Source organism: Embiotoca jacksoni, unplaced genomic scaffold (assembly GCF_022577435.1).
Source record: "Embiotoca jacksoni isolate LCO1_2020_lvr unplaced genomic scaffold, fEmbJac1.0.p SCAF_101, whole genome shotgun sequence".
Lineage (NCBI taxonomy): Eukaryota > Metazoa > Chordata > Actinopteri > Embiotocidae > Embiotoca > Embiotoca jacksoni.
In genome coordinates this window covers 479,477-502,054 of record NW_027185232.1, presented here as the reverse complement: position 1 = coordinate 502,054, position 22,578 = coordinate 479,477, and the positions used below count along the sequence as shown (strand labels likewise).

The 22,578-nt window shown below is 41.1% G+C and overlaps 2 protein-coding genes across 3 annotated transcripts; both read right to left on the bottom strand.

Annotated features, from left to right (window-relative positions):
* Positions 1-1,873: 1,873 nt before the first annotated feature.
* hlx1 (H2.0-like homeo box 1 (Drosophila)) lies at positions 1,874-6,122 on the bottom strand. 2 transcript variants are annotated; one of them, XM_069174066.1, is made up of 4 exons: positions 5,555-6,122; positions 4,826-5,011; positions 4,504-4,688; positions 1,874-3,086 (listed from the first exon to the last, which is right to left on the bottom strand). In XM_069174066.1, the coding sequence occupies exons 1-4, from the start codon at positions 6,000-6,002 to the stop codon at positions 2,736-2,738; spliced, it is 1,170 nt and encodes a 389-aa protein (XP_069030167.1). In that variant the 5' UTR covers positions 6,003-6,122; the 3' UTR covers positions 1,874-2,735. The 2 variants fall into 2 exon arrangements, with proteins under 2 accessions (XP_069030167.1, XP_069030177.1); XM_069174076.1 differs by lacking the exon at positions 4,826-5,011.
* Positions 6,123-13,556: 7,434 nt separating this feature from the next.
* Positions 13,557-21,356, bottom strand: slc35f6 (solute carrier family 35 member F6). Its single transcript, XM_069174052.1, has 6 exons — positions 21,196-21,356; positions 19,413-19,485; positions 18,753-18,924; positions 18,189-18,404; positions 17,903-18,013; positions 13,557-17,433 (listed from the first exon to the last, which is right to left on the bottom strand). The coding sequence occupies exons 1-6, from the start codon at positions 21,270-21,272 to the stop codon at positions 16,949-16,951; spliced, it is 1,134 nt and encodes a 377-aa protein (XP_069030153.1). The 5' UTR covers positions 21,273-21,356; the 3' UTR covers positions 13,557-16,948.
* Between the last annotated feature and the right edge of the window lie 1,222 nt (positions 21,357-22,578).

Below are 22,578 nucleotides of genomic sequence, written 5' to 3'. Positions count from 1 at the left end.
AAAAGTGAAAATATTCTTAAACTGCTGAAAGTCCTGTATTATACAGACCGTCTCTGAATAATTTTCATTATAGTAACAATTTTTATGCTCTGTTAGCCTGAATATGTAAAGTAATTTATAACAAAAGAGTACAATATTTGCCTCTGAAATGTTGTGGAGTGCAAATATAAAGTAGGAGAAAATTACAAGTTAAAATTGGACGGTACTCAAGTAAATGAACTTTGCTACTTTTAAACACTGACAGAAAGAGCAGAGAGAACTACCACTGTCATGACGTGCTCGGTGTTATATTGTACAATTAAATGCTTACACAGGGTTGATATTTTAATGACAATACATGAAGATTTGACTATTTTTGGATCAGTAAATTAAAGCACCACCTACATTTAAGGAGGAAACTGGATTATTATATGTACGGAAAATATAAAATATTGGGAAATTATAATTGAATAGTAAAAAACAAGGTTTTATTCTCGTCAAAATAGTATACACCTCTTTTGGAGTCTGATAAGAACTTTATTAGGATTTGCGTTGCAGGACTGCAGCATCTCTAAGATCCTGATATGATCGTGCTCACAGTATTTTCACTTTTGATACTTTAAGCACATGTTGTGGTCAGTATGTTTGTGTGTTTAGTTACATTTCGGATGCAAGTACTTTGATTTGTATCTTTACGGTGTGATTACATCATCCCACTTCTTCCACCACTAATGTTTGGGATATTTTGTGAAACTGTGCAACAGCTATTTATTTGATGTAAACCCAAAATGGAGCTCATTTTCCCATAAAGTTGCCTCAGGCTTATTTTTCCATCAACAAACCTCTTAGAAGCCGAGGCGAGTTGTGACGAATGAATGCAGAAGTTATTTGGAAGATTTTCTGCAAGAGGTCTTAAATATCTTCACACTTACATTACAACACAACAGTGTGACTCTGTCATCTGACAATCATTATGCTGTCACTGCTGGCTTCGGAAAACGCTTATTCCGGAGGAATTTTCTGAAGAAGTCATCAGTTTATGCTCAAAAATACTTTACATGAGGTAGCCTCTCTCCATGATTACTACATAGAAATGAATATTAATCTTTGTTGAGACACTTTTAAGTTAGTTAGGTTAAAATTTGAAAGATAAAACAAGAGCCTGAGGAGATGCTTTAAAGTGTCATTCAAGATTTATGAGTGTCTTAAATTATAGCTACTCTGACAGACACAGGTAATAGACATGTAAAGGGAGGGTGTGTGTCATGACATCATCTCATTAAACATCCTTGTACCCATTTAATAGTGCTGCACATGTGAGTTTCCATGTTTAATGCAGCCATAATGCGTACTTCTTCTTCTCTATAAATTCTGAACTGTCACCGTTGACCTGCATGATGAGACTGATTGGGAAATTACATTTCGACACTGCAGTCTCCTCTTATGGCGGTGCATGAGTGGCATAAGTTTCTGGTATAACATAAAAAGCAGATCTGATGTGGAAAATGAAACCCTGGAAAGCAGCTGCAGGGGGAGATGTTGATTGCATCCGTGTCTGGATGCATAAAATATACTCATCCGGGACATCGCTGCTATCTGGAGCCAGTAAATGTATACAAAGTATAAATTACCCTCTTCTGCTGCTGCTGCTGCTGCCAGAGCCACAGCGTCCCGAGGAGAGGTTTAGTCCTCCGAGTTACATTAATGTGACGGTTTATACATTTATCATGGAGGCATATATGATGAGATTTAAAAGAGGATCGTAAACAGTTTACTTTGATTGTTTTAGCCAAATGTTGTGGCTAAAATGACCAAAACAATAATCTGTTTTATTTTTGTATTTGCTCAACACCAGAGCCCTGTATGTAAAGTAAGTTATTTATTGATCCGAATGTATTTATAATAGTCGTTCATTTTGTTGGATCAGACCACCCTGTTTGAACAGCAGCTACTCTCCCTTTTCTATTTACCTCCATTTTTTATTTTGTTGCATATTCACATGGCTGGAACATCTCCTTAAATTCAGGTTCAATGCTCATATTTTTATTTCATCTAATTGAATGCAAATTAATTAATTTAAAAAAAAAATGTAGGCACATATTGGTGGGCGTGCAAATTGAAAAAAATACAGCAATAATAATAATAATAATAATAATACGATTTTCAAAGTAAGAAAACATTTTATATACAATATTTTCAGTGCAAAATTATTATTAACAAATTAGCATATACAAAAACAAATACATGGCCACTGCCGTGATGTTCTGAGATTTCATTTATAACGTGAAACGAGTGGTTCATAACCTAAAAATAAAATTCACAACCGCATATTTACCTCGGAGGAGGAAAAGTTCATGCACACAGAAGCTCTTGAGAAGAAAACGACAGTAAGGAGACACCGGACGAGGCCCTAAGTCCTTCTTTTACATTTAAATGGCTTGTGGTTTTAAAACTATTGCCTTAAAGGACATGACAAAAAAAGAGAGAAAGTCTAATAAAATTCATGGCTTAATTTGGGCCGTGCTCGCAGAGTCTGAGCTAAATAATGTGTTAAAATGAACAAACAAAGCTGTCTCTTTGCTCCACTTGTTCCCAGGATTTAAACCGACCTGGTTTTGGTTGCAGCTGCTGCAGTCTGGGACAGAGCTGACACCGCCTCTCCAGATGTGTCGGAACATCACTGTCGTTCTTCTGCCGGACAATAACGATAAAAACTCGTCCTTCTGAATGTTCGTCAGCCGAACCGAAGCCGGACTTCATATTAACACCTGTGAGGCCGCTGTGTCTGTGCACGCGGGCGCCGCCTCCGCGCTGCTCGCCGGCGCGCTCCCGCTCGCCGGCGCGCTCCCGCTCATGATCACGCTGGTCTTATTGTGCTCGGAAATGTCCAAATGTCCGTCAGCGTTCTCCTCCTCCTCCGCCTCGTCGGATTCACACTCGCTCCTGCCCTCGCTCTCACCCTCGGACTCGGTGGCCTCTTTGGCCTCCCTGCTGCCGGGCTCAGACACGCTCTTGTCCGCCTTCTCGTCCTTCTCCTTGTCCTTCTGGGCCTGGGCCTCTTTGGAGTGTCTCCACTTCATGCGTCTGTTCTGGAACCACACCTTCACCTGGAAACACAAGTGCAACAAGCGTTAGATTACTCTGTGTTATGCACAAGAGCAATTCAACAACATACAGCTGCATCAGTTTTACAGTTCCTGTATTTATTTTCCACAAATATTCCTGAAAGTTCCAGATACGTTTGAGCATCTTATGGATTTATTATAGAAAATGTGATTATGGAATTTGTAAGGTCACATTTTTGGAATATGAATATTTGTTTGAACCTTAATGATTAAAAATAAGTCATCCACTTGAAGGCTATATTTTATTGAAGTCCCACTACTTTTACAAAGGGAGACTCATCCAATGTGTAAATATGTTGCAAAAGTGTATTAGGACGACAAGAAATGTGTCGGTAACCAGATATAAAAATCTTTTTAAATATGATATCATTTGAGACAAAGAATGTGTTTCGATTCTCACTCGTGGCGTTCATGCCGACTGGCTGCTCGGTGACATTAACTAGCTCTGACATTTGCAGGTTAACTCCAGTAAGATGAAATGTAAACACAAATAAGTGGTGAGTTGTTGCTTAAGATATGGTGAGATTTGGCACACAGTGGGAAGCTTCTCAGCCAATCAGGTTGCACCATATGATGCTGCCCCTCTGTTAAAGGCCTACATCATCCTCTGGGCCTCTTGTTTATTTATTTCACATTCAAAGTATTTATCCTGCATGAGTCAATAAATCGATGCGAGGAACAAACATGCAGGTTGCAAAAAAATTGAGCTGCTTGTGTTTGCTTAATTAAACTCATAAATGTAGACGCACATTTCATTTCATGTCCTCAGAGCAGCAACAGCTGAGGACACTGAGATTATGTGGGGCAGACACCAGTAGGGTGGAGATGGCAGCATTTAGAGCTTTTAGTTCATTTAGGGAATTAAAAAAAGTTATTCAATATGATCACATTTAAAAAATAGTGAGAAAAGAAATTGTAACCCCCCTTTTTATTGTCTGGGCAGGGGGGAAGAAGGAAAAGAGGCTTATAACCTCAGCTGCTGTTGTTTTTTTTAATCTTGGCTACGTCCCTGTGACTTTACAGTCTCATTCTTTATTTTGGATATCCATAAATTGTTTCCTTAGAAACAACTTCTCTTGCTGTAACTATATTTAAAGAAAACACACACTACAGACAGTAAATAATATTGCTGAATAAAATGACTTGCTGTACATATCTTTAACATAGAGCAATTCTAAGCGAGTTCATGAGTAAAATTAAACAATCATAATAATCTCAGTCAATTCGAACATCCACACTGCACAAAAATGAAAGAAAATCTCTTCTCATCATTCATTCTGCTGGACTGTCTTCAAGCTATTAAAACCTTTTTTTTTTTTATGCATGTCGGGAAATAAAAGTAAGACATAAACACAGGCCGGTTCACCTCACGTCCATCTGAGTGAACACTGCGTCTTACCTGAGCGTCTGTCAGCCCCAGCATGGCAGCCAGCTGCTTTCTGTCTGGCTTGGTGACGTACTTCTGTATTTCAAATCTCTTCTCGAGTCCTTTTCTCTGCAGGTTTGAGAACACTGCCCTGGACCACGACCTTTTCCTCTTGTACGTCTGGGGCATTGTGTCTTTTGTGAGGACGGCGTATGGACCTAAAAGAGAGACGAGGAAGACACAAGGTTAAAGAAAATAATCACAATAAATAATCACTGCAGGTGCGTCACACCTCAAACAAGACATCAGACAGGCCATTTCCCCGCCTGCTACAAGTCCTACATGTGAAGTCTACCTGGGAAGGTGTCCTGAAACTGATGCTGGCCTGATTGTCTGCTGCTGCTGCAGCTGCCTAGTGAACTCATCATGGAGGACGCGTCGCTCATCCCGGGGTCTATGGAGGAGAAGTACTGGCTGGCCGGAGGCTGAACGGGGACGTGGATGCCTGACTGACGGTTCGAGCTAATGATGGATGTGAGATCTGTTACAGAGCGAGAGATGATGGGCTTCAGTCAGCAAAGGGTTATCGCAGTGAGTGACACACAGGCAACCTGAAGACTATACTGACTCGGCTCTTTGGGGGGACAAAGATGGTCTCAAGTTTAGACTATTTTGAATTGGTTTCCTTGGTGAAGTACTTCTGAACAAACTCCCAGCTGCGTTGCTGCTGTTTGAAGCTGATCCTGACCTCTGACCTCTAGGGGGCAAGAGAGGAGAGGATTTCCCCACAGGGCTCCTTAATAGGAGTCTATTTGCGCTCTAACTGCTCTGTGAACAAGTCTGCCAGTGTTATAAACTGGAGCAGGTACTGGCTGCACATGTGTACAATTATTAGCTGCTTCTTTGCTGCTTTCACTTTCTAAACTTTGATTATTTCGTTTTCTTGATGTGATCGTAAATATTCTAAGGACATAAAACACATCCCTAGTTATTACTCTCTTTGTGTTTAATATGACAGGAAGTTTCTATATAAACAACACATCTTTTTTTGGAAATGTTAATGTAATAAAATCTCTCTGCTCACCTCTTAGCGACGACTTTTCTTTGCATTTTGGATCAAAGTCTGTTGACAATATCCGATCGATTCCAAATTTGAGGTCTTTGCTCGAAGGCGGCGGCGCTTGATGGGAGTTAAACACCGTCCTGGAGACTGAGGTCAGCTGTAGTCCGTGTCTGTGGTACGGAGACGCCGGACTCAATCTGGCACCGTACACCGACGGCTCCGGCGCGACGGGAGAGGGGCGCAGCGGAGAGCTGCCGGAGTGGCCCTGCTGAGCGCGGTGATGGTGGTGTCCCATGTGCACCATGAGGGCCGACGATCCCGGGATGTTTTCCGCATCTCCAGCCTGCAAAATGTCTGCGATGCAAAACGAAGGCTTCTTCATTGTATCCACAGCGAAGCCCCCCGCGCAGTACGCGGACCAGAGGCTGAAATTCGATGCATAAAACGGGTTGAGCCCGGCCGTAAACATCCCGGAGCCTCTAACGCGTCGTATTGTTTCTCAGAAGAAGGTATGGAGGGACAGGCATGTACAGCAGCACGGGGAAAGTTTTAGGAGGAGAGATGATCGTCCTCTTTGTGCAAGTGCCAAAATCGCTCTCCCAACTCTGAAAACCGAACCCTGAACTTCCACGCTGAAGTTCCTCCGCTGACACTGATTGGTCGCTTTCTGGGCCAATGGATGTTTTGCATTTGCTCACATCACGCCCTTGCAAATGAAAATGGTGTGTAACACACACACACACACACACACACACACACACACACACACACACATGGCCAGGGGACACTTCGAGCAATTTTGATCCCGGGATGATGGATTGATCACTTAAAGAGAAGCTCCTCCTCACCCATATCACCGCACACAAAAACAGCCATTACACACACGAACTCTCATGTTCATTTGAACTCTTCTTATTGGAAATGAATGAGGGCTTAACTATACACACAGTGGATAACACATATATGAAAGACAGCCTTTGATCCGTCGGCTTTAAACACAAAAAAACGTATAATAAAAGAGAATAAAATTGGAAAAATGCCACGCAGTAACCTAAATAAATCTTATAATAGATATTCAATAATAAACTGTACATGTCCTTTGAGGCCGGGCCCAGGAGAGGCTCTATTAGCTCCAACTCATCCTGTTTTTGATGGGCTGTTATTCGTGTTAAATGAGCGGATGTGCCTGCTAGATTTGCCGCCCGAAATAGAACCTGTTTTAGTATTTTAGGATACAGCAGAAATCCTTATTTCTTCCGGAGCGCAGGGGGGGAAACTTTATAATGACTGTTAGAACTTCCCTTTTTCAATATTTGTGCAACTTTATCTCAACCTGCAAGTTGCACGGTGACGCAAATCCGTCCTCATGCTCATAATAAACAGAGGAAATCTATTCGCCTCGAAAACGAAAACACAATTAACTTCAGAGGCGATACTTCATCCGCAAGGCCCCTCAAGATTCACACGTTGGGTCTGGGCCAATACGATTTTATAATCAACGACTTAAATAGCCCTTATAAAAAAGAAATCCTGCAACGTGGCCTCGATGGCCTCGTTGACCTAAAACGACACATCGTTTTAATAATAACATCAGCGTTGATAATATTGTTTACGAGAGTGAGTTCATATACTTCTATATTTTTTTAAACTGTCAATTAAAATGAACTCTCCCTGTCTCTCTTCCCCTTCGCCCTGTCGTGCCTCGTCTGGGTCTCCTCCTCCTTCCTCAAACCCTCCGATCGCATGTTTTCTCTCGCATGTGTAGAAACAATGGCTTCTGAAGCGCCCCGCGTTCATTTCGTCTTGATTCATGCCGGGCGGAAGGGCCGATGACCCTGGCTGCCTGCTATCATGATGTTTTCGAGTGACACTTTTCCGGGTTAAAATTAGAAATGACATTTAACATTTGCCCTCCATCATGCAGTCAAAACAATCCAGGGAAGAGGATGTAGCAGCAGCGCAGCACGCCTCGAGTTATTTCAGGTGCTGATGAGCTTTTCAGTGGGAAGCGTCGAAGCAAACCGGCCTCAGATCAGCCTTTACGCACTGACTGCACTACACTGACTGAGACGCAGGGAGAGGATGGAAACCGTTCCGTTAATATTAGTCTAATAAAGATTTTAAAGAGACTGCTGCTTTGAGAAGGTCATTTCTGCTTTGACATCATGATGAGAAATAGTGCAAATTCATATGAAATGCGTGCCATGTGGCACTGAGAAGAAAATATCGAGAATTTATAGACGTAAAAAGAGCACAAGTGTTGCAATTTCCTCAATCTCTCTTTAGCACACCGTTTTGTGCCTCTGCATTTAAAATTCCTCTCCACCCAGAGCTGGATTTTGAATACGGGTTCTTAGAGTGAGTGGGTGTTAAACACATGCAAGTATAAAACCTAAACTTGCTTCTGGCTTCATATTATTACAACCATTTCAAAAGTCCAGGTTTGAAAATTGAATATTCTAAAAATTACACATTTGATCCACAAACCACCCGTAAAAACGGAAATAGGACTTTTTCTGCCAGAGCCCTGCTGGATACTATTATTCCCCTTTATTTCCCCCCTTCCCGAGCCGGTCCTCCGTGGAGCTGTATAAATGATGGCAGGTGAGATTACAGCCAGTGCCAGCGATGTCTGTCTCTGGATGAGGGACCGTATAAGAGACTTGAATCTGTATTAAACAAAAGAAAAGTCACAGTTGATGACAGTCTAAAAAAAAATAGGATTCTCTTTTTTTGAAGTAGTTTGGACAGAATATCTCTCTGGCCTACTGTGTTAGTCATCTCAGGATTTTATGACTCCAAGAGGTTCTTCAGTAGAATTTTTGAGATTTTTTTTTTTTACGCTATACTTAATACTTTTATATCAGATTTACAATTATTCTTCAGCTAGTCAACTTTGTTTGCAGATAAAGAGTTCACATTAAAGAAATGTGTGATAATATTATAAATTACAGCACGTTGTTAACACATGGCTTCCAAACTTTTTTGGCACCTCATACAAAAAGTCCTTGTCTAAACTTCTCATGTGCTTCTATTTAAAAATCTATTTTAGGCCTAAAAAAGATACAAGTTTTTTTTTATTTTTTATTTTTTTTAATTAAAAAAAAAATATATATATTTTAAAAGATAAAAAGATTTGAATTAATAAACAAAAATTAATATCACAAAAGTTGTATTATTATTATTTTTATTCCAGATCCCTCAGGTCATTATGTTGTGACCCTTTGGAGGGCCTCAACCCCTCCAGACTGAGAACCCCTCAACTGAACTGTTTATAAAATTCTTGAACCTTCAACCAGTATTGCAACTTCACTCCTCCAATATCACCATATATGATAATAATGTCAGGGAAAGGTTGTGTTTTTTTGGAGTGAGTTTACTTAAAGTTTGATACTAATGCATATTTGAATGCAGGACTTTTAAACAGTTTTACATTGTTCTACTGGTACTTTTTCTTCCATCACTGCTACAATCTCTAAAAATATAGAGTTTACTACAGAATGGGGCAAGAAATATGATGATTATTTTCCATTAATGACTAACAGCTCCCTCCCTATTAAAATAAATGATTAAATGCCTTTGTGAAATAAAACTCGAATGGATGCTCAGTAATTGACTCAGAGGAGGCAGCAGCTCTACTTTAAGTCCATACACTCGGCGGTGAAGCCAATCAAAGCCTAAACAAACCACATGAAAACAAAATGTCAAAGCGTTTATGAGTCACTGTGGATGAAAACAAAGCCGTGCAATTGTGCACCGCTCGCTACCTGGAGTTTAAAGCATCTGACGGAGCCTATTGTTGTCGCCTGATTGCGCGCTGTGTGTTTTTCAGGAAGTCTTATCAGGCTGAGGAAAACTGAATGAGCACCTCGGACTGTAGCTCTGCTGGATCACATGCTGCTGGACAGAATTAAACGATTTCCATTATTACGCCGAGAATTATTGCTCCCCTCTTGTAAGACTCCAGCTCAGGCCAAGATTACTATTTCTGGCAATGTTTGCCTCAGGAAGGAACTTTCGCAGATTTAATGGGACCTGGGCCATTGTACACAGCCTTCTGTATGGCACGGTGCCATCATTTCCACAGAGAGAAAAAAAGAACTGAGGGATATGTCTAAAGTCAATTCAAAACAAGACTGTCCCGTTTATGTGACCCTGAACACAACCAGCATATTTCAGACGATGAACCCTCTCCGAGGTTGAGATGAACTAGAATCATTTTTAATTTGTAAGCATGTAAAAGGTCGAATGTCAAGGTCTGACAGCGACTGCCCGTTTCTGTGATCTTCTGTGATGTTTATAATGATACATGACTGGCTGTATGTTCTTAGAAATAAAATTTTAAATAAAATTACACAAATCTTTCATGACATTAAACGGTATTCTGGACAACAGTGGAACAAGTATTTACATCCTTTACTCCAGGAAGAGTAGCAGTACCACTATGTGTTCAGAGGTACTCATTATGCAGCATTAGATCATTTATTATCTTAACATATTTATGCATTAATCATTTATAAGTTGAATTTTGTTGTTGCGAAGGTTGAGCTCATTGTACTGTATTGGCCTATAGGCAAAATTTAAGTTATAAAAATCCACCATATTTTATACTAACTTTAAAGTAAGATGTATGTTGGATAACAAAGCAGAATAAGTAACTTAAGATAAGAATGTTGTACAGTATAAAGCTGCATAAAGGTAATAAATAGGTACTTAAATTATGCCTAAATACATCTTAAGTTAATGTACTTATAGTACATTTCTACGTGTGATTCTGGATGAGCTGTTTGTGATCACAAATATTCAAATGAATCATGAAAGTTACAATAAATTATGTAAAAGTCTCTTCTGTATGTTGTCAAAATGCACACCCAGTAACATATTCAATAAGTTCAATGGTTTGGGGTCGGCCTCAGCATCTGGTGTCTTTTTTCAGGACATTAAATGTTAAATAAATATCACTTTTTTATCAACCGGTGATGAGGGATCGAGGTTAAACATATAGTGATAATTCCCAGAGATATCATGTGAAACATTATTGAGCATGTGAAGGCTTTAAATGTACGAGCAGCTCCCCCCAGTGACTAAACGCTCTCTCTTGTTCTGATTTCAACAAATGTAGTTTTTATCTTGAGCAGAGCTGCAATAAGTGGTTGTTGCAGTTATAATATGAACTATACATTTGGCTCAGTGGTATTTCTGCTTACACATTAGTATATGATCTCAGTTCTTATTGAAATATGGAGACAGAAAATACGACCTCCATAATTCATAAAGCTGAAATAAAAAACTGACATGAACTTAGAATTCAAGGATTTCGATATTCACACGCTGCAGTTGGTCACATCTCTGCTTTAGGCTACAAAATTATTATTATTATTATTATTTATTTTTTAATTTTTTTAAACTATTGATTTGCCAGCTCAGAGGTCAATGATTGCATTTCTTGACTTGGTGCTCCTCTGTGCCTACTGACAATAACTCAACTTCAAAACATGGTCAAATATGACAGGAACCTTTTGAAGTTGAATGCACTGTATCCAAATGTGAGATTGACTGAGGAAAATGAATCCCATTAATGCTTCCTTTTGTGGTAGCAGGGTTTCACTCTTTGCTCTGTACATTCAGATCTGAAACATTAAGAGGTCACTAGCTCAACATTGGAGTGGTAGACTAATCCCACTCAGTACAGCCTGCCCTTTGCTGTAAACAACCTGAGGAGCTGCTTTAATGGAAGCTTTTAAATATGATGGTGACGCGGTGCTGTTGAGCAAAGCCATCTGTTTACATTGAAGCAGATTAAAGTCGCCTCTTGTTGGAGGATCAGGCCTCTCTGCAGCTCCAGTGTGCAAACGGACACAGTTAAATCAATACGCGCTCTTTAAGCAGAGAATGACTGTCTGAGCTGAATACTGCAGGGGAGACTGATAGAAACACAACAGGTCATAATAACAAACCATTAGGCCCACTGCTGCTGCTGCGATGCCACGAGGAGCATAAACCATTAGAGACGCAACATCGCGTATTTCAGCCCGAAATAGGAGGCAGCGTCTAAATTACACTTGACGCCGCTTTTATCACAATAATGGAGGAGATTCCAGCCATCACAGGCCGAGAAAATGAAGGTGATAATACAATTATCTTTAAAAAAAAAAAAAAAAAAAAAAAAAAGCTATCTGGAAAAATCGCTTTCACTTGATAAAAAAGGCAGTTTGGTTTAGTTTAATTGGGGGGGGGGGGGGGGGGTGCCAAAATAGACACACTAACGATCATTTGTGAGCTCGCAGATTTAATACGACGTCGTGCAGCGATGTTTGTGCGGCTGCACTGACGCAGAGCAGCTCCGCGTCACGTCGGTTTAACACCGGTGGAAACATCATTCATCAGACAAACTCCAAACAGCCACAAAGGCTGATTCAAGTTTGTTGGAGTGTTTCAACAGATTACATTTGGAGATTTATTTTTTATAATTATTCTATGTAGGCTACATAGTCGTATAAATAGAGTGAGAGGGTAATTAGAATAAATGAATTAAAATTGAACAAAATTAGAGGAGTCTGTCTACATCTATGGTTTTGTTTTTGCGTTGGGTTTGGGATCAGTTTGTCTCAGGGGAGGACACACTGATCGCATCAGGACAAGCTTGTCCAGAAAACTGCTACTGGGAAAGTTTTTTTTCCACGCTGTCCCATGAGCGTCTTCTGGAGCTGCTGCTGCTCAGGGGTTTTTGTGTGCTTTTTATTTTTAAATGTCGGAAGTTGTAGTTCCTAATCCAGCTGTCTATAGATGAGCTGTAAACACGTCTCCCCTCAAAATAGATTTGCTGCTTTGTGAAACTGGCAAAACAATTTTTTGTTGCAAAACAATTTAGTTTTTAATAAGAATAAAAAAAAAAACCAACGTCTTAACTTTTGAAACAAAATGCTCGTCAAAAGAAAAAAATATCTCCTATAAACTCAATAAAACGTGAAGATAAGTTTCATTGCAGCCGGTTTATTATCGAGGGTTGCTGATGGTGTGCATCACGATTATTCTTTTTAAGCTCGTGACTGTTTATAATCTATTTTAAAGGAGTTCTTTTCTTTTCTGACCCAAGTGTTACTGCATCGCAGACAACAGTGTTATGTCATGTTTATTTTCTCAGTGCACTGACAAAGGAAGCGGCTCATAACCAAAACCAGCCAAACGAGAAAAGTGGCCTCCGATTTGTAGCAAAACGCTGCCATCTAGCGGCCGAGCCTGAGGCAACGCTGGTCTGCAGTGTGTGTGTGTGTGTTTGAGCACATCTTTCTATTTTTATGTAGATCAAATTTTGATTTAAAAAAAACAAAAACAAAAACAAAACAAAAACCTGCCGTGAGGACATTTCTGCGCTGTGAGGACATCCAGGCCGGTCTTCCCAACTTTTAAGGGGAATTTGAGAGTTAAAACTTGGTTTCAGGGTTTGAATAGGTTTAGGTTGGGGTTAGGAACTTGTGATGTTTAAAGTTAGAATTAAATTCAGGGTAATCAAAAACAAAAATCTGCCATTACAATGATTCTTCAAAACACTATGTTCATACGGTTAATTAACATGAATCCATAAGTGAGTGGTCACATTTCCCTTCAACGTGTTCCATGAAGCCGGACCGGGTCGTGTACAGATCTCCGGGGACTCCCGGGTTTAACCTTCGACCTCCATTAAAGAGTAAAAATGGTCTTTAGGGGGGTATTCGGCTTGACTCAGGAAGTGAAAGCAGGTGTCAGCTGCTGGTGTTGGTGACATTCAACCCTTTTACTGACACTTTTCTTAACTTCATTGTCAGACAAAGTTGTGATGAAAAAGTAACAAAAGTCTAAATTTTCCCTAAACAAAAGCCAAGGTGTCTTTTAAAATGATATAAAACACAGAAGAACAGTAAATCTTCCCATTTTAGTAGTTGCGATTAGAGAATATCTGACATTTTCAGTCTCTTTATCTTTGCATTTCATTTGATCAAATCTATTAAATTTAGTTTTTTGCCCATGAATGAGTATAAATGCCTTTACAACATTTAACAGTTGTGATTTAATGAGGGTTCCCTTTTTCTAACTGTACATTACAGCCGATTCCCTGAATAACCAAACAGAGAAGCAGAATTTACAATTGGAAAACCACTTGGTGTGGAGCTCTGACCTCTTGATATACAGTGGGTACGGAAAGTATTCAGACCCCTTTACATTTTTCACTCTTTGCAGCCATTTGCTAAAATCAAAAAAGTTCATTTTATTTCTCATTAATGTACACTCAGCACCCCATCTTGACAGAAAAAAACAGAAATGTAGAAATTTGTGCAAATTTATTAAAAAAGAAAAACTGAAATATCACATGGTCATAAGTATTCAGACCCTTTGCTGTGACACTCATATTTAACTCACATGCTGTCCATTTCTTCTGATCCTCCTTGAGATGGTTCTACTCCTTCATTGGAGTCCAGCTGTGTTTAATTAAACTGATTGGACTTGATTAGGAAAGGCACACACCTGTCTATATAAGACCTTACAGCTCACAGTGCATGTCAGAGCAAATGAGAATCATGAGGTCGAAGGAACTGTCCAAGGAGCTCAGAGACAGAATTGTGGCAAGGCACAGATCTGGCCGAGGTTACAAAATAATTTCTGCAGCACTCAAGGTTCCTAAGAGCACAGTGGCCTCCATAATCCTTAAATGGAAGAAGTTTGGGACGACCAGAACTCTTCCTAGACCTGGCCGTCCAGCCAAACTGAGCAATCGTGGGAGAAGAGCCTTGGTGAGAGAGGTAAAGAAGAACCCAAAGATCACTGTGGCTGAGCTCCAGAGATGCAGTAGGGAGATGGGAGAAAGTTCCACAAAGTCAACTATCACTGCAGCCCTCCACCAGTCGGGGCTTTATGGCAGAGTGGCCCGACGGAAGCCTCTCCTCAGTGCAAGACATATGAAAGCCCGCATAGAGTTTGCCAAAAAACACATGAAGGACTCCCAGACTATGAGAAATAAGATTCTCTGGTCTGATGAGACCAAGATTGAACTTGTTGGCGTTAATTCTCAGCGGTATGTGTGGAGAAAACCAGGCACTGCTCATCACCTGCCCAATACAATCCCAACAGTGAAACATGGTGGTGGCAGCATCATGCTATGGGGGTGTTTTTCAGCTGCAGGGACAGGACGACTGGTTGCAATTGAAGGAAAGATGAATGCGGCCAAGTACAGAGATATCCTGGAAGAAAACCTCTTCCAGAGTGCTCTGGACCTCAGACTGGGCCGAAGGTTCACCTTCCAACAAGACAATGACCCGAAGCACACAGCTAAAATAACAAAGGAGTGGCTTCAGAACAACTCTGTGACCATTCTTGACTGGCCCAGCCAGAGCCCTGACCTAAACCCAATTGAGCATCTCTGGAGAGACCTGAAAATGGCTGTCCACCAACGTTCACCATCCAACCTGACGGAACTGGAGAGGATCTGCAAGGAAGAATGGCAGAGGATCCCCAAATCCAGGTGTGAAAAGCTTGTTGCATCATTCCCAAGAAGACTCGTGGCTGTACGAGCTCAAAAGGGTGCTTCTACTCAATACTGAGCAAAGGGTCTGAATACTTATGACCATGTGATATTTCAGGTTTTCTTTAATAAATTTGCACAAATTTCTACATTTCTGTTTTTTTCTGTCAACATGGGGTGCTGAGTGTACATTAATGAGAAATAAAATGAACTTTTTTTGATTTTAGCAAATGGCTGCAATAAAACAAAGAGTGAAAAATTTAAAGGGGTCTGAATACTTTCCGTACCCACTGTATATCCATCTGTACAAATAAAACTGCAGGTCAGAGATCAAATACACAGACATTTCAAACAAACAAATTCAGAAAACAACTAGACTGAGATTAAGAGATTGGCTCTGCAGTTGGATTACACAGGAAATGTTGAACCAACACTCTGTAGTGCCGGCACAAGGCAACAAATTCAGTACATATGAAAACATTTTGGCACAATCAATCAAACTGCACAGTCAGCAATGTTTTCAAAAATAAAATCTATTCAGATGAAAAAAAACTTAAAATAAAACTTGCAGAAAGGACCACTTAATAATTCTGATAATTGTCAGAAACAATGTAATAATCGGTCCATCTATTTAGGAGAAACCTAAAACTCATGTTAAGTCTTTTTTTTTTATATCTGTGCTTTAGTGATTTTGCACTAAATAATATAAACAAGTCAGCAAAAACAAACACATGAAAGAGGGTTGTTGGAAGTAAACGCTTATACCGACTATAAAAAAAAACCATCTTTAAATCAAAGGAATCCCTTAAAAATCCATATTGTCATATAAAAGCTTCTCCAGGCTGCTCTCTTCACCATCTGCTATTTTGATCAAATAGTTCCACTTTTTAAAAAAATTTTTTTTAGATAAAATCTTCTTAGAGCTTAAGAAGATTGATAACAACCTCATGTCTGTACAGTAAATATATAGTTGGAACCAACAGGTTTCCTTAGATTAGCATAAAGACCTGCTGGTTATGTGGTGGAGTTTCCCAGCTTGGCAGACTTTGTTGCATTTGGACAGATCCACAGTGGCTGTTTCCTCCCGTCTCAGGTCTTTGTGCTCAGCTAAGCGTCTCCAGCTTCATATTAGGTCTACTTGCAGTGTATGACAGTCACATCAATCATCTAACGCTCAGCAAAAAAGCAAATGGCACTTTTACATTTTTTTTTTAAACTTCTGCTTAAAACATCCATATTTGATCATTTCTTTGTTTAATTTCCAGTATTGATATCCCTACTTTTGTGGTTTTAAGTACCAAAAATCACCTGAATATTGTTTTATCGCTCCTCTCTAGCTCTACCGAGTACGGGCTATTTTGTGTCTGTTTCTTTAAGGAGCATTGATATGAGGGACCCGCTCTTCTGATTGGCTGACTCTTTTCTGAGTGACACACACCCAGGCCAACCACAGGTTTTCTTCAAGTGTTGTAGCTTGCTATCTTTACAACAGAATTACTGCTGTGTTTTAATCCACATAAAAGGTTGGACAGTGGGCCATGCTGAAGGTGGACATATGACACGAGTGTGCGTTTGTGACATCACAAACTTACAGAAGTCCAAACGGTAGAGTGCCTTTCTCCGTGGACTGAGCGTTTTAACATCTTCACTGTATTTATAAAGCATGTAGACCTGCTTTATAATAATAATTAAAAAAAAGAAACAAATGAAAATTTAAATTTGTACCATACGGGACCTTTAAAAGCCTCTTCAAAAGCACCACCTATTACAGCATTGCGGGACGTCAGTTAAAATCTAAAATGTGAAAATGTTTCAAAAGTGACAGGCACATCACTGACAGCATTCATCAGAGGTGCAGTGTCTTTGACAGACAGTCCATCCCACCGGGATGCTGTCTGAGCCGAGTGCGCCGACATGTTTTAGGAGTCTTCACCAGCCTGCACCTGGCCGTCACTCAGCAGTCTCTCTCTTTCTCCCGGGCTGTTCTCCTCTACGTTCACCAGCCCGGCGCAGCACGGTATCCTGGCCAGCAGGGGGCGGTGCAGTCCGTTGTAGATCGCCGTGCCCAGCAGCAGAACCAGGAAGCCCAGAACCTGCAGGCCGTGAAACTTCTCCCAATCCAACGCCAGGCTGACCACCCAGATGACCAGCGTACGCAGGCTGTCCAGCACCATGCGGGTGGTGGCGCTGATCTCCTTGGTGACGCTGATCCCGGCGAAGTTGAAGAAGGCGATGCTGACCGTGTTGCCCAGCAGAGCCAGCAGGATGAGAGGCTCGTGTCCGATCTGACAGAAGGCATCCAGCGCGTCCTCCAGGACCTGCCGAGGGTTGTTGCTGAAGTTGCCAACATTGATGAAGTACATGGGGATGAGCAGCAGTGAAAGGACAAAGAAACCAAAGAAACCTGGAAAGAAAAAAATGAATTGAATCTGACGGCAGTTCCCAATGGGTTCAGGATGTGACATAACCGCTGGCCCGATGGGCTGGGGTCACTAAAAGTTCACGCAGGGCAACATGATTAGCAGTGATGACCAATAAGAGGCTGCCATGTGAGCCCGTTTGCAAGATATGTGATGAAATGCATTGCGATTCGCTGAAATCCATGAAGGGAAAATTAACGCATCATGAGATGTGCTCATTGCATCTTATAGGTACTCAAAGATTGTGATTAGATGTTAGCTGGGAACACCCTATGTGCTGTTACTCAGGTGTTTAGCAAACTCTACTTTAGTGCCTCTTTTCGCCCTTTTATGGGTTTGGTGGGATACAAATCTATCCTCAGGATTCATCTCCAGTACCAGAGTTTTGGTGTTCGGTTTACAAGAATGTAACGGCACGTTGCTGCAGATAAAGAAAAAAACAAACTGCTGTACCTTCAGTTCCGACAGCCCGAAGAGGATGGACGTCATGTTTGTAGACAAACTTTTCCTCCAGGACCATCTGCACGGCGACAATGATCTGTGCCGTGATGATCAGGAGATCTCCTGCAGGACAAAAGAGATTAGTGGCGGTTCGTTTACTGCCAATAAAACACGGTATTTTTGAAGGAATGGAGAACCAACCGGATTTCCCTATTATACTGTTTTTCTCGTCACTTTTCCTGTATCACTACAGATTAACTACAGAGGACATTGCCACACAATACAAAAAACATCTTACCAGTGATGACGTCACTGAGTTTGTGCGAGTCGTCTCTGTGTCCGCTGACAAAGTCGGCGAGGCCCACTATCACCAGGCCCAGGATGGTGATAAAAATACCGATCCACTGATTCGCTGCCAGGCGACGCCCAAGAAAAGCCACAGAGAGAAGACCAGTGAAGATGATGACAGCTCCACGAAGCATCTGGAAGCTGGAGGCGCTCGTCATGTTGAGCGCTGGAAAAAGAAAAAGAAAGTTTTAAAGCGAACTGATAGTGGAGTTTAACGGATGCGGGTGAATCACCGACATTGACAAAAATACATTTTGTAGATTCATGATCTAGAAATTCAGGCTTTTCTTTACATGATACTTCAAACACCTAATTCGTAAGAGTCCAATGAAGCTCAAAGTAACACTGATGAAAACAACCTCTGACGAAATAAATGACCTCTTCTCCAATGACTAAATTGCATATGGCATTTTACAGTGAAGACAAACAACAACATCAACAGAGGAGCATTTCAAATCAGCTGGTGGTCCATATTTCCTTCTTCATTTATGAAGTAAAGCTTTTGGTCACTTACCAACATACATGATGGAGGTGGCCGTCATGTCACACATGGCCGGGGCGAAGAAGAGGAGAGGGTTAAAGCTCTGGGCGGCGTTCATCTTGGGTTGTGGTCTGCGTTTGTCGTGGCAAAGCAGGATGTAGAAGGCTGCGAGACAGCTGAACTCACCCAGAAACATCCCCACTGCCTGGATGGGGAGGGAAGGAGGGAGGGAGGGAGGGAAGGAAGGAAGGAAGGAAGGAGGGAAGGAGGGAGGGATGGAAGGAAGGAGGGATGGAAGGAGGGAAGGAGGGAGGGATGGAAGGAAGGAGGGAGGGAAGGAGGGAGGGAAAGAGGGAGGGAAGGAAGGAAGGAGGGAGGGAAGGAGGGAGGGAGGGAGGGAGGGAAGGAGAGAGGGAGGGAGGGAAGGAGGGAGGGAAGGAGGGAGGGAAGGAGAGAGGGAAGGAGAGAGGGAAGGAGGGAGGGAAGGAGAGAGGGAAGGAGGGAGGGAAGGAGGGAGGGAAGGAGAGAGGGAAGGAGGGAGGGAAGGAGGGAGGGAGGGAGGGAAGGGTCACATTTTAGGTATAACCAAGAAATTAATGTAGTTTAATAGTCAGTTGGATTTTTTAACTCTTTGTGCTGCTGAGGAAAAATAAAGTGCTTAACAATGACGTCACTTGAAACGTCTTACTGTACCTGTACGAATGGGTGTGCAAACTGATGTTTAGGGTCGTCATGGCAACCCGGTGCGTAGAACATGTCAGCCCATCTGTTTGACAAAAAGACAATTTTACAACTTAATTATGGATATAGGTGTTTTCTTACTTACTTCAGTGTAAGAAATATAACAAAGTGTGCAACAAACCCTGATTTTGAAATCTTTTACATTGTGAGCATTAAAAGTTTGAGCAGCAACTGCCTGAAATATAACTTGTAAATGATTTATACGTCTCCCTTTAAATGCAGTACATCCGTTTAACATAAAACGCTGAGCAGTGCAGTAAAACACGACAGAGTCCGACTGAATGATTCAATGACGTTGCTTTTCACTGGTGATAGATCTGCATAAAACTTTGACTTTTAGAGCCAGACAGTGACAGAAAGCATGACTGACATGTGAGCGTCCCGGACGCCTGCTTTAATCTGCAAGACAGGCATGTGGTCTTTAAAAAGATGCTGACACAACACTTCTCTGAAATGTTTCCTACTGAGTCTGAGCTCATCATTACACAACTAGAGTGGGACAATTGAGTGATTCAACTCTTCTGCTATCATCTAAATTATTGCCCGTGTGCTTTGGATTAAAAATTGCCACATGATACATATTGTATGAAAGAAAAGAAGAAACAGCATCACAACTATCAGCCGACAGGCGGTAACGGATCTGAACTGTATGACTTCAGAAAGCAGTGAGGCCGCACTGTGACCGGGAAGGTTTCAGGTGACTGTTGTGAAACGTAACCTGTTAGTATCCGTGTTCCTCTTTGACCAACGTGACACAGCACGTTTTGTCTGACTCATTATCACAACTCGACCCGATTCGTAGCAGATTCGAGTTTCGTTCGGCCGACAAACACCACAAAAGGACAGATGAGTGCGTGTCAGGCAGCGGGATGCTGACAGCACAGATTAATGGAGAAGTTAAACACGCTGAGTTTCTCGTTTCACTCAAATGGCACATTTTCCTATCGTGAGGAGGACTTGACTCAAATTAATATTATGAACCATTTCCTGCTTCTCAGATGTGAAGATTTGCTGATCTGTTTAATTTATTGTAAACTGATTATCTTTGGGTTTTGGACAAAACATCAAAGTGTCCCATTGTGGTTTAAAAATATGTAAAACGCACTGAAATCCTAATCTGAGTTTCAAATTAAAACAATGTTTTGTTGCAGCTCTAAACAACATTCTCAGGATAACCTGTAAAATAATCTCGGCCATTACTTAACCTCAGACAGAAATGTCCTCCCAGAAGATTTAATCACCAGATAGCTCATGATAAGGACACCACTCAGCTGCAGGACACCACTCAGCTGCAGGACACCTGGATGAGTCAGACCTGGCCTTTGCTAGATCTCCTACTTGCATGAATCTGCAGCTGCTTCCTGACTGCAGACTTATCTGGGTCAGAAACATTGAAATGTCTGTCCTCACACAGCTCAGCTTCCTAAAACCCGGAAAAGTCCAGCTTGATATCATTATATTATCTGTGTGCACAGCCAACAAACGGTTACCTCACTACTTAGCTGCTAACATTAGCGGCTAGCAGATACAGTAGCAACAGCTTCAGGTTACCTTTATTTACACATGTGAGCTGGTAATAAAAGCGTTAATCAATTTATTAATCAATTAATCAATTAATGTAAATGACTACGTTCCAATAAATGCACGTAAACTTTGTTTGTGTGAACTACCTGCAGCGCTGCTGGATGATCCCTTTAACTACGAACACAACAGGAGCCATCGTGAATGAACTTACTTGGCCGACAGCGTGTTCAAGGAGCCGGTGGTGAGCATCAGTCCCGCGAGGAACAGCTGGTATTTGGTCCACGCCATGCTGAAGGGGGACAAACACCTGGACACCTGGACACGACGACCAGCTGTGTTCAGCTGACCAGCTGCTCCTGCTGTTTATTCATGCCTTTGAACACCACGTGACGACAGTCAGCTGACCGCTGCGCCAACTACATGCTGCCTTCACGTCCGGTCGGATATGACGGAACAAAGGAGAAACTGAGTGAAACCCATTTGTTTAGACAATAGAAGATCAAATTAAATACTTTAACGATTAAGTAGGGGGGTTTATGAACATGTTATATATTATATATTATGTATGAAGATGTCCGTTGCAGGAACCAAACACAGGTCAAAGCATTATTTTGCGTCAATACTGGGTTTCCACACAATATCATTCAAATGTTACATTTATTATTCATAACTAAAGATTCGTTTTTTAAAAGTCTGTATAAACAAGTGTAACATCAGGAAATACAAGACCATCAACTTGGTCTTGTATTATTATCAGCTTAAAAACTACAATTATACAATAAGGTTCTCCAAAAATCTTACTGCTATAAAAACTGTTCCTTTATTAAAAACTTTAGTGTTTAGACGTGTTTTTATGTTCCATTTGCTATTTTCTTGTATTGAACTGTGTCCCCTGGATAAATTGTACCGTTTTATAAAATGCACAGTCTTTAATAAAGTTGATTAATAATGGTGTTAAACTACTACAATCCTACTACTATAATTGGATATATTAGCTATATAAATATTGCCAAACATTTAAGTGACAGTATTGTGAAATTTGCAGATGATACCACAACATGAACATCCTGGATGCTTCAATCACAGAGAACTGAGAAGGTCCGGTTAGACAGGACAAGAGGACGATTTCATATTCCAGGTTTTACTTGTGATATGATGCATGATTGATGATCTGATGTCTCGAGTGGACAAACGTCCTTGTTTTGAATGACCTTCCATTTTGTAATGTTTGCTGGTGTTCATCGTCATCAGGGCTGAGACGGACAGCAAGTTGGTACATCTGTACTTTTAATGTATATGTGCAATAAATACAAGCTGAAATGGACTTGAGAGGGGTTCACGTTGTCTTTCTTCATATTATTGACTTTTAATCTTAAATAAAACAGTTGTACTTTTTGGCGTTCCTGTCCATTATTTTGAAATCCACCGGAAGTACGTTTTACAACGCGAAACCTTTTTTTGAACATCATGCCTAAAAAAAAAGCTGAAATCCCTGTCAACAAGTTGTGATATCGCCAACCGGAGTAGATTGGTGAGCAGTCGGTGCATCTCCGGAGAAGTCCGGTGAGAAGACCGGTGAGAAGTCCGGTGAGAA

What these genes read in the sequence shown, in the direction of transcription:
- hlx1 (XM_069174066.1), bottom strand. Translation starts at nt 6,002, where the DNA reads ATGTTTACGGCCGGGCTCAACCCGTTTTATGCATCGAATTTCAGCCTC. An exon ending in AGAAAAGTCGTCGCTAAGAG is followed by an intron (nt 5,012 to 5,554) that starts GTGAGCAGAGAG and finishes GCTCTGTAACAG; the next exon opens with ATCTCACATCCATCATTAGC. An exon ending in TGGGGCTGACAGACGCTCAG is followed by an intron (nt 3,087 to 4,503) that starts GTAAGACGCAGT and finishes TTGTGTTTCCAG; the next exon opens with GTGAAGGTGTGGTTCCAGAA.
- slc35f6 (XM_069174052.1), bottom strand. Translation starts at nt 21,272, where the DNA reads ATGGCGTGGACCAAATACCAGCTGTTCCTCGCGGGACTGATGCTCACC. An exon ending in TTGAACACGCTGTCGGCCAA is followed by an intron (nt 19,486 to 21,195) that starts GTAAGTTCATTC and finishes TTTGTCAAACAG; the next exon opens with ATGGGCTGACATGTTCTACG. An exon ending in ACTCAGTGACGTCATCACTG is followed by an intron (nt 18,014 to 18,188) that starts GTAAGATGTTTT and finishes TTTGTCCTGCAG; the next exon opens with GAGATCTCCTGATCATCACG.